Raw genomic sequence first — 12,199 nt, forward strand, 5'->3', positions numbered from 1 at the left:
TGTGTGTGTGTGTGTGTGTGTGTGAAGAGTGCATACCTCTTCAACGGAAGACCCACTTTCTTGAACAGGAACTTCCTTGTCTTCCTCTGAAGAGTCATGGACCAGTCCAGGTGTCTTGGAAGGCTGCAGGTGTCTATGTTTGCTTTTATGTTTCTTGGTAGGGGGTTCTGGGACTTCTGGGGCTTCTGGACACTGCTTTCCAGGCTGGACCAGGGACTCAAAAATGTCCCTGTGTTTGGCAGCTTCTATGGTGGTTAAATTTAAGGCATAAAATTTATTAGCTGTTGAAGTGTTGTGGCACATGAAGTGTGCCACCATTTCCCTCTCTTTTGGGTCCAGTTCATTTCTGGCCTGTGAAGGGAAACAAAATCAGATCACTGGGGGGTAAAATACATAAATGTTAGTGACAAGTCACCTCTGTTCAAAAAACACTTACATGGGTGGCAATCGAACTCCGTATGTCTGTAAATTTAGGTTTGCCTGGGAGCTTCATTTGCTGCCAGGCATGCTGCAAATATTCATTCAAATTCTTGCATGTATTTGGTGTTGAATTTGAAAAGAAAAATTTGGATATTTTGCCCCCAGGCAGCCCGTTTCTCAATTTAATGTAGCTTCTGAACCATCCGTACTCCTCCGCAGTGAGGAGGAGCTGGGCTACCCCAAATGTCTCATTTGTTTTATGAGACTCAACCTGTTTTGAAAGACAAAAGGACAAAACACACAAGAGATTACACATTTTGCCATGCTGTATGTATAAAACAATGTTAGGAACTGAACGTGCACTCACATTTATGAGGTAGACATCCATCTCTGGATGGTGTTTGGCCTGCAGTACCTCCTCCACCTGGAGGTTTTGATATACCCCAGTCCTGTGGCCGTATATACAAGATAAGTAGGCAGTGAGGTGGCCATAAAATGACCGTTGCAGTTTGATGGACCGCCTTCCCTCCAGGCTCTCTGTGGTAACAAATAAAAACAAGAATGAGACACATCGACTGATGTAAAGTGCAGCAGAAAAAATGTTATTGAAGTGAGGTATGATGCAGGACTCACTCAATATTTCAGGTATCTGCTGCCTGGCTTTAAGTCGACACTGCAGTAGCGTCTCTTTTGAGATGGCGCGTCCATCCTTGGATTCCTTCACTTTAATTTCGTGGATAACTACAGAGCGGCGCTGTTTTTTTATAATCCCCTTTATTTCCCTGGTAATGTTTATCAAGGAAACACGCTTCAGGCGGCAGGTGGGGGGTGGCGTATCTTTTAAGTAGCCCAAAAATTGGGCTACATTTTTTACATAATGTGCCAATGTGCTTGCCACAACTTTTTCAATCATCAGGCTTCTGACCCATCTGGAAAACATGAAAACATACATATGAATCACAGAACATCTAAACATTAAAACTAAATTTTAGAGTAAAAAATAGTCCCATACTCCCTAATCCTTGGAGCATTGTCCAGGAAAGTGAACTCATGTAGGTGGCTTTGTCCCACAGCCATGAAAGCAATAAACCGTTTAATCCGGTATATTTTGCTTTTCACATTGTTTTTAAGTCTATAGGATGGGTCAGGCCCCTCCTGGTGATGTTGGTAGTCCTCCAGAAGCTCGTCTGAAAGCATAAGAGATATGGGGAATTATTTATTTTCAACCAAAGTAAATATACTTAAAAAAGCACAGCCAAAGCAAACCTGACTGCACTTACTGAGCTGAGGCACATGCTCAGGAAAATTTTCTGTGGCAGCAGGCTGCGCCTCCTCTGCCTGCAAATCCACCTCTGCCTCCTGCTCGGCTGGTTTCTCCTAAGATTCAAATTGTAAGAAAAATACATTATACCTGTTGGACCAGAGCAGTCACATTCATTTTAACTGCTCTATGACAACTTACACATGGTTTTTGGGCTGTCACACTAGCCCTTGTTTTGGGATGTTTGGCTGCCAGTTCTCTTTTTTTAATGCTTCTGCGCATAGCTTTGATCTGGTGCCGTAGCAGCTGGAGCTCCTTTGTGGTATCTGACAGCTCTTCAGTTAGTTTTTTAATGTGTTGTTTTCTGGAAACACAATTCAAGCATTCGGCAACCTCTTCCTCATCCTCCATGGGGCATGGGGCGTCTTCCACTGCAGGTCCAAGTGCTCTTTGCTCCTCCTCCTCTTCTTCTCTTATGTCCAAGTCTGACACAAGGGCAACTGAAGGGTTAGATGCCCTCAGTTCTGCCAAACTTAGTAAAACAGATTTCCTCTTAAGCTCCTGCAGGAATAGAGCCTTGCGGGTGCTTGAGAGCTCAGTGTGGGACTCAAGGTGTCTGTCAAGACGTGATGTGGTCTGCCCACATCCTGGAATGCAGCATTTCCCTTTCCTGATATCCACTCTGCCGGAGACCAGTTTAAGTAATAGGGAACGCTCCTTGAGGTTTACCACATGATGCGTCACTCTCAGGTGCTGACTAATATTTTTGAAAACTTTGAAACAAAGCGGACAGGCATCCATGGTAAAATATCTGAAAGAGAAAGGAAACATGAGTCAATAGACATACTCAAACAGACAGACATACATAATAGACATATGTACAATAGACATACAGAAACCACAATCATGCCATTTGTTAACACCGCTAGGTTTCCAGGCAGCTTGTGGGCCCCCAAATGGGGAGGGCATACTCCAGCATGCTACTGGAGCTAGGTCATAGAAACCCCGAATAGGGCCTCCAGAGCCTGTGCCCCAACCACCCGTTGCCAGGTGATTGACACCAAGGGCCAAGGATGTCACGTGCATTACGCAACTCCCCGGTGCCCCTTGGGTTGAAGACCAAGGCAGCGGGTAGCTTCCGTATGATACAACACAGAAGCTACCAAGCTTCTACTGCTCTGGCACTTCCAGGGATGCGCACCAATGGCGGACTGCCACCTCACCTAGGTTAGATGACTGCCAAGCTTCTACCACAGGCACTCCCCCACCTGAATTTACAGCACTCTGAGGCTGACCGGTCATTCAGAATAACACATTTCTCATTAAGAGTGTGTTTTAATGTATTAAGGGGATTGGGTAGAGGAGATTGAGCAGATTACAATGCAAAAAAAAGCTCATTTCTAGGTGCTTCCGTTCCCCAGATATTAACAGTTTTTCCAAATGTTATTCCATTAAACAAATGAGCATAGACACAAAGATTTTCATTGGCTGTTACACATATAATCAAATAAATTTCTTTTGGGATGCTTTGTGATTCCCATCCCAATAGCAACCTATCTGGCTTAACACTGTTGTGCACCCAGAAAGTCTAATACTATTGTATTACTGTATAAATTAATGTATAATTAAAATGTAGTAACAATGCTAATGCTATAATGCTAAAAAATCGCTAATGCTAACTTAGCTAGCATCTATATGGGATTTCCCATATACATTAGCATCAAGCTAACTCCTAGGCGAATTTCTAAAGTGACATAAGCATTTTTCTAACTACAAGGTGATCTCCCATATAACATTATTATCTAGCTAATTGTGTTATATAATTTCTTAGCTAACCAGCACAGTCAATAACACAATATATAAAGAGTATCTCTAGCCTGCTGGTTAGATCACAAAAAATGCATCATTGTTTTGAAACAGCTCCTCTGTAGGAGATGAAACCTGAAAGATGTTATTGATTGCAAGGTGTTACCAAGGGAGAGTGTAGCTAAACAGCATAGGATGGTGATATGTAAGATGGTTTTGGAAGTGAAGAAGAGGAAGAGAGTGAGAGCAGAACATAAGATGTATGAACATTTGTGTTTAAACTTAAACTACAAAGCTATAGCTTAATGGCTGCCATACGCCTAACGCTTCGAGCTACAGACTTGTGGCTCTGGATCCTGCATCAGGCCATGACAGAGAAGGCCTGGACTGATTTTGGGACCTCTAGATGAAAGTTTGGCCCCTCAGCATCCCCAAAAGTATGCACATTTGTGGTTAAGCATTAGGCTTACGCATAAAATGCAATAGATTAATGGCTGCCATACGCCTAACGCTTCGAGCTACAGACTTGTGGCTCTGGATCCTGCATCAGGCCATGACAGAGAAGGCCTGGACTGATTTTGGGACCTCTAGATGAAAGTTTGGCCCCTCAGCATCCCCAAAAGTATGCACATTTGTGGTTAAGCATTAGGCTTACGCATAAAATGCAATAGATTAATGGCTGCCATACGCCTAACGCTTCGAGCTACAGACTTGTGGCTCTGGATCCTGCATCAGGCCATGACAGAGAAGGCCTGGACTGATTTTGGGACCTCTAGATGAAAGTTTGGCCCCTCAGCATCCCCAAAAGTATGCACATTTGTGGTTAAGCATTAGGCTTACGCATAAAATGCAATAGATTAATGGCTGCCATACGCCTAACGCTTCGAGCTACAGACTTGTGGCTCTGGATCCTGCATCAGGCCATGACAGAGAAGGCCTGGACTGATTTTGGGACCTCTAGATGAAAGTTTGGCCCCTCAGCATCCCCAAAAGTATGCACATTTGTGGTTAAGCATTAGGCTTACGCATAAAATGCAATAGATTAATGGCTGCCATACGCCTAACGCTTCGAGCTACAGACTTGTGGCTCTGGATCCTGCATCAGGCCATGACAGAGAAGGCCTGGACTGATTTTGGGACCTCTAGATGAAAGTTTGGCCCCTCAGCATCCCCAAAAGTATGCACATTTGTGGTTAAGCATTAGGCTTACGCATAAAATGCAATAGATTAATGGCTGCCATACGCCTAACGCTTCGAGCTACAGACTTGTGGCTCTGGATCCTGCATCAGGCCATGACAGAGAAGGCCTGGACTGATTTTGGGACCTCTAGATGAAAGTTTGGCCCCTCAGCATCCCCAAAAGTATGCACATTTGTGGTTAAGCATTAGGCTTACGCATAAAATGCAATAGATTAATGGCTGCCATACGCCTAACGCTTCGAGCTACAGACTTGTGGCTCTGGATCCTGCATCAGGCCATGACAGAGAAGGCCTGGACTGATTTTGGGACCTCTAGATGAAAGTTTGGCCCCTCAGCATCCCCAAAAGTATGCACATTTGTGGTTGAGCATTAGGCTTACGCATAAAATGCAATAGATTAATGGCTGCCATACGCCTAACGCTTCGAGCTACAGACTTGTGGCTCTGGATCCTGCATCAGGCCATGACAGAGAAGGCCTGGACTGATTTTGGGACCTCTAGATGAAAGTTTGGCCCCTCAGCATCCCCAAAAGTATGCTTGTGACCTCTCTGTGTTAGAAAAAAATCACTTTCAAAAGTTAGCCACACCCAAACCATATGACCTTTGGGTCTGTGCATGCACTATCTTTCTCACTTAGTTGGGTCTAATAACACTCTGCAGGCACGTGTGGATACGTGCAGGTTTGGTCCTTCAGGGGCCCCGCACACATGGTCTTGTGCTTTAAGTGTTAGGAGTTTCTGCCTAAAAGTGCAAATTCAAATGATAGCCACACACAAACCATATGACTTATGGCTCTGTGCATGCACTATCTTTCTCAATTTGTTGAGTCTAATAACACTCTGCAGGCACGTGTGGATACGTGCAGGTTTGGTCCTTCAGGGGCCCCGCACACATGGTCTTGTGCTTTAAGTGTTAGGAGTTTCTGCCTAAAAGTGCAAATTCAAATGATAGCCACACACAAACCATATGACTTATGGCTCTGTGCATGCACTATCTTTCTCAATTTGTTGAGTCTAATAACACTCTGCAGGCACGTGTGGATACGTGCAGGTTTGGTCCTTCAGGGGCCCCGCACACATGGTCTTGTGCTTTAAGTGTTAGAGGAGTTTCTGCCTAAAAGTGCAAATTCAAATGATAGCCACACACAAACCATATGACTTATGGCTCTGTGCATGCACTATCTTTCTCAATTTGTTGAGTCTAATAACACTCTGCAGGCACGTGTGGATACGTGCAGGTTTGGTCCTTCAGGGGCCCCGCACACATGGTCTTGTGCTTTAAGTGTTAGGAGTTTCTGCCTAAAAGTGCAAATTCAAATGATAGCCACACACAAACCATATGACTTATGGCTCTGTGCATGCACTATCTTTCTCAATTTGTTGAGTCTAATAACACTCTGCAGGCACGTGTGGATACGTGCAGGTTTGGTCCTTCAGGGGCCCCGCACACATGGTCTTGTGCTTTAAGTGTTAGAGGAGTTTCTGCCTAAAAGTGCAAATTCAAATGATAGCCACACACAAACCATATGACTTATGGCTCTGTGCATGCACTATCTTTCTCAATTTGTTGAGTCTAATAACACTCTGCAGGCACGTGTGGATACGTGCAGGTTTCGTCCTTCAGGGGCCCCGCACACATGGTCTTGTGCTTTAAGTGTTAGGAGTTTCTGCCTAAAAGTGCAAATTCAAATGATAGCCACACACAAACCATATGACTTATGGCTCTGTGCATGCACTATCTTTCTCAATTTGTTGAGTCTAATAACACTCTGCAGGCACGTGTGGATACGTGCAGGTTTGGTCCTTCAGGGGCCCCGCACACATGGTCTTGTGCTTTAAGTGTTAGAGGAGTTTCTGCCTAAAAGTGCAAATTCAAATGATAGCCACACACAAACCATATGACTTATGGCTCTGTGCATGCACTATCTTTCTCAATTTGTTGAGTCTAATAACACTCTGCAGGCACGTGTGGATACGTGCAGGTTTCGTCCTTCAGGGGCCCCGCACACATGGTCTTGTGCTTTAAGTGTTAGGAGTTTCTGCCTAAAAGTGCAAATTCAAATGATAGCCACACACAAACCATATGACTTATGGCTCTGTGCATGCACTATCTTTCTCAATTTGTTGAGTCTAATAACACTCTGCAGGCACGTGTGGATACGTGCAGGTTTGGTCCTTCAGGGGCCCCGCACACATGGTCTTGTGCTTTAAGTGTTAGGAGTTTCTGCCTAAAAGTGCAAATTCAAATGATAGCCACACACAAACCATATGACTTATGGCTCTGTGCATGCACTATCTTTCTCAATTTGTTGAGTCTAATAACACTCTGCAGGCACGTGTGGATACGTGCAGGTTTGGTCCTTCAGGGGCCCCGCACACATGGTCTTGTGCTTTAAGTGTTAGAGGAGTTTCTGCCTAAAAGTGCAAATTCAAATGATAGCCACACACAAACCATATGACTTATGGCTCTGTGCATGCACTATCTTTCTCAATTTGTTGAGTCTAATAACACTCTGCAGGCACGTGTGGATACGTGCAGGTTTAGACTCTCAGGGGCCACAAGTGTGTCTGTGTTGCTCCTATTAAAAAAGGCCTACACAGCAACACGTTGACTGCTGCCAAACGCCAACGCTTCGAGCTACAGACCTGTATCTCAGGATCCTGCATCGGGCCATCACAGAGACGACCTGGACCGATTTTGGGACCCCTAGGTTAAATTTTGGGCCCTCAGCGGCCCCAAATGTATGTACATTTCTGTTTGACCTTTTGGCCTACGACTACAGCGCAATATCTTTTAGGCTGCCATACGCCAACGCTTCGAGCTACGGACTTGCAACTCGGGATCCTCCATCGGGCCATCACAGAGACGACCTGGACCGATTTTGGGACCCCTAGGTTAAATTTTGGGCCCTCAGCGGCCCCAAATGTATGTACATTTCTGTTTGACCTTTTGGCCTACGACTACAGCGCAATATCTTTTAGGCTGCCATACGCCAACGCTTCGAGCTACGGACTTGCAACTCGGGATCCTCCATCGGGCCATCACAGAGACGACCTCGACCGATTTTGGGACCCCTAGGTTAAATTTTGGGCCCTCAGCGGCCCCAAATGTATGTACATTTCTGTTTGACCTTTTGGCCTACGACTACAGCGCAATATCTTTTAGGCTGCCATACGCCAACGCTTCGAGCTACGGACTTGCAACTCGGGATCCTCCATCGGGCCATCACAGAGACGACCTCGACCGATTTTGGGACCCCTAGGTTAAATTTTGGGCCCTCAGCGGCCCCAAATGTATGTACATTTCTGTTTGACCTTTTGGCCTACGACTACAGCGCAATATCTTTTAGGCTGCCATACGCCAACGCTTCGAGCTACGGACTTGCAACTCGGGATCCTCCATCGGGCCATCACAGAGACGACCTCGACCGATTTTGGGACCCCTAGGTTAAATTTTGGGCCCTCAGCGGCCCCAAATGTATGTACATTTCTGTTTGACCTTTTGGCCTACGACTACAGCGCAATATCTTTTAGGCTGCCATACGCCAACGCTTCGAGCTACGGACTTGCAACTCGGGATCCTCCATCGGGCCATCACAGAGACGACCTCGACCGATTTTGGGACCCCTAGGTTAAATTTTGGGCCCTCAGCGGCCCCAAATGTATGTACATTTCTGTTTGACCTTTTGGCCTACGACTACAGCGCAATATCTTTTAGGCTGCCATACGCCAACGCTTCGAGCTACGGACTTGCAACTCGGGATCCTCCATCGGGCCATCACAGAGACGACCTCGACCGATTTTGGGACCCCTAGGTTAAATTTTGGGCCCTCAGCGGCCCCAAATGTATGTACATTTCTGTTTGACCTTTTGGCCTACGACTACAGCGCAATATCTTTTAGGCTGCCATACGCCAACGCTTCGAGCTACGGACTTGCAACTCGGGATCCTCCATCGGGCCATCACAGAGACGACCTCGACCGATTTTGGGACCCCTACGTCAACTTTTGGCCCCTCAGCGGCCCCAAATGTATGAAAATTTCCGTTTAAACTTTAGGCCTCTCCCTACAGTGCAATATCTTTTTTGCTGCCATACGCCAACGCTTCGAGCTACGGACTTGGGCCTTGGGATCCTCTTTTAGGCCATAACATACATGACCCCGACCGATTTTGGGACCTTTACGTCAAATTTTGGCCCCTCAGCGGCCCCAAATGTATGAAAATTTCCGTTTAAACTTTAGGCCTCTCCCTACAGTGCAATATCTTTTTTGCTGCCATACGCCAACGCTTCGAGCTACGGACTTGGGCCTTGGGATCCTCTTTTAGGCCATAACATACATGACCTCGACCGATTTTGGGACCCCTACGTCAACTTTTGGCCCCTCAGCGGCCCCAAATGTATGAAAATTTCCGTTTAAACTTTAGGCCTCTCCCTACAGTGCAATATCTTTTTTGCTGCCATACGCCAACGCTTCGAGCTACGGACTTGGGCCTTGGGATCCTCTTTTAGGCCATAACATACATGACCTCGACCGATTTTGGGACCCCTACGTCAACTTTTGGCCCCTCAGCGGCCCCAAATGTATGAAAATTTCCGTTTAAACTTTAGGCCTCTCCCTACAGTGCAATATCTTTTTTGCTGCCATACGCCAACGCTTCGAGCTACGGACTTGGGCCTTGGGATCCTCTTTTAGGCCATCACATACATGACCCCGACCAATTTTGGGACCTCTACGTCAAATTTTGGCCCCTCAGCGGCCCCAAATGTATGCTTGTGACTGCTCTGTGTTAGAAAAAAAACACCTTCAAAACTTAGCCATGCCCAAACGGTATGACCTAGGGCTCCGTGCTTACAGTATGTTGTTCCAAAGCCCTCCCAGACATCCCCTATGAAATTTCATGACCCTACGACCTCGGGAAAGTCACTTCCTGTTCCACTTCCTGGTTCGTTTTTCGACTTCCCGCCCACTTACGGACACGAGCTTTTAGTATGTTGTTTGTGGTCCCTAACATAACTCCCCTGCAAAGTTTCGAGCCGATTGGCCCATGGGAACACCGACTTCCGGCCACGCCCACTTTTGGGGGCGGGGCTTAAATATGTTGTTTTAGGGGCCCCACACTACTCCCCTATGAAGTCTCAAGCCGATCGGCCTATGGGAACACCTACTTCCGGCCACGCCCACTTTCGGGGGGCGGGGCTTCAATATGTTGTTTCAGGGGTCCCACACTACCCCCCTATCAAGTTTCGGGCCCCTACGATATTCGGTTCTCTTCCTGTGCTCTTAACTCTAATTCTGAACTTTGTACACGCCCACCTGGGGTGGGTGGTGGCCAACATCCCAATTGCAATCTATTGTGTGTCTAACCATCCCACTTGCCATCTATTTAAGCATGCCAACAGGTAATTGCTTTTTCAATGTGTCCACAAAAAATGAATGGAAATAGATTGGAATTGGGATGCGGCCAATCAGGGTTTAGGGAGGAGCTTCGAAGTCGGGGCGTCGAATGCTGGTTCGTCCCGGGGCCCTCGACCACATATCCGAAAACCGCATGTCTAGGCCCTTCCAGAGCCTTGTAAAAAAATCAGAAAAAAATATTCCTGAAAATTATTTTCAATGGACTAGGTGAATAGGATTTGTGTCCACGAACCATCTATGAGCACTATGTGAGATAAATTGGAATTGGGATGCGAAAGGGTTAGTAAGGATTTGGTTGGGCGGTGTGAAAATTCCGCTTGGCGTTCGGACTCGGGCTTACAGTATGTTGTGCCGGAGCCCTCTCAGACATCCCCTATGAAATTTCATGACCCTACGACCTCGGGAAAGTCACTTCCTGTTCCACTTCCTGGTTCGTTTTTCGACTTCCCGACCACCTACGGACTCGAGCTTTTAATATGTTGTTTGTGGTCCCTAACAGAACTACCCTGCAAAGTTTCGAGCCGATTGGCCCATGGGAACTACAACTTCCGGCCACGCCCACTTTTGGGGGCGGGGCTTAAATATGTTGTTTAGGGGGTCCCACACTACTCCCCTATCAAGTCTCGAGCCAATCGGACCATGGGAACACCTACTTCCGGCCACGCCCACTTTTGGGGGCGGGGCTTCAATATGTTGTTTAGGGGGTCCCACACTACCCCCCCACCAAGTTTCGGACCCCTACGACCTTCGGTTCTCTTCCTGTGCCCCTACCTTTAATTCCTGAACTTGTACACGCCCACCTGGGGTGGGTGGTGGCCAACATCCCAATTGCAATCTATTTCAATACCAAGCAAACACATGGTATAAACTAGAAATGGGATGTGGGTGGGGTTTGGGGGAGGTGTGTTGAAACCTCCCACTTGCAATCTATTTGAATAGCATGCCAACACATTGAATAAATTGGAAGTGGGATCCCTTGCCAGCTTGCCCATTATGCCACGTGCCACGACTTAAAACTGACTTCGGATCAGTGGCCGGTATCGGGCGTGGTCCACGGACAGCGCGAGGGCGCCCCTACAGGCGTCCACGAAGCCCCTATTGACTTACCAGTGTGGTCAGTAAGGAAATCACAAAGGTGTCCATTCGGCAATTTAGTTAAACGGCAATTGGGATCCAAATTCGGGTTACAATCCCATTGCCCCACTATTGCGTACAATGGCAATTTATTTAGTTCATCAAAATCCCAAAAGCCCACTACGTTTACTTACTCTAGATGATCAAGTTTGATCGACTTCTCAGCACTACACCAAGGCCCACGAGGGGTCCCGGTGCGGCCGATCCGAGGACCTCACTAAACCATCCGATCGGTAGTAGCGACGGGCGGTGTGTACAAAGGGCAGGGACTTAATCAACGCGAGCTTGTGACTCACGCTTACTGGGAATTCCTCGTTCATGGGGAATAATTGCAATCCCCAGTCCCAATCACGATTGGGTTTCAGCGGATTACCCGCGCCTCTCGGCGAAGGGTAGGCACATGCTGAGCCAACCATTGTGGCGCGCGTGCAGCCCCGGACATCTAAGGGCATCACAGACCTGTTATTGCTCCATCTCGTGTGGCTGAACGCCACTTGTCCCTCTAAGAAGTTGATGCAGACCACGGAGGGCCGCATAACTAGTTAGCATGCCGGAGTCTCGTTCGTTATCGGAATTAACCAGACAAATCGCTCCACCAACTAAGAACGGCCATGCACCACCACCCACAGAATCGAGAAAGAGCCATCAATCTGTCAATCCTTTCCGTGTCCGGGCCGGGTGAGGTTTCCCGTGTTGAGTCAAATTAAGCCGCAGGCTCCACTCCTGGTGGTGCCCTTCCGTCAATTCCTTTAAGTTTCAGCTTTGCAACCATACTCCCCCCGGAACCCAAAGACTCGTGGTTTCCCGCACGCTGCCCGGCGGGTCATGGGAATAACGCCGCCGGATCGCGGGTTGGCATAGTTTACGGTCGGAACTACGACGGTATCTGATCGTCTTCGAACCTCCGACTTTCGTTCTTGATTAATGAAAACATTCTTGGCAAATGCTTTCGCTTTCGTCC

The 12,199-nt window shown here is 47.2% G+C and overlaps 1 protein-coding gene across 2 annotated transcripts in view; it reads right to left on the reverse strand.

Moving 5' to 3' along the window:
• LOC143505579 (uncharacterized) overlaps positions 1-2,938 on the reverse strand; it is a 3,466-nt gene extending 528 nt beyond the window's left edge. The window contains exons 1-8 of one of the 2 annotated variants that reach the window (XM_076996172.1): positions 2,905-2,938; positions 1,883-2,492; positions 1,701-1,797; positions 1,433-1,607; positions 1,054-1,349; positions 788-957; positions 437-691; positions 37-351 (exon numbers count right to left, since the gene is read on the reverse strand). In XM_076996172.1, coding sequence (XP_076852287.1) covers positions 37-351; positions 437-691; positions 788-957; positions 1,054-1,349; positions 1,433-1,607; positions 1,701-1,797; positions 1,883-2,482 — 1,908 coding nt within the window. In that variant the 5' untranslated portion in view covers positions 2,483-2,492; positions 2,905-2,938. The other variant, XM_076996170.1, reaches the window with a different exon arrangement.
• Between the last annotated feature and the right edge of the window lie 9,261 nt (positions 2,939-12,199).

This window comes from Brachyhypopomus gauderio, unplaced genomic scaffold (assembly GCF_052324685.1).
Source record: "Brachyhypopomus gauderio isolate BG-103 unplaced genomic scaffold, BGAUD_0.2 sc382, whole genome shotgun sequence".
Classification (NCBI taxonomy): Eukaryota; Metazoa; Chordata; class Actinopteri; order Gymnotiformes; family Hypopomidae; genus Brachyhypopomus; species Brachyhypopomus gauderio.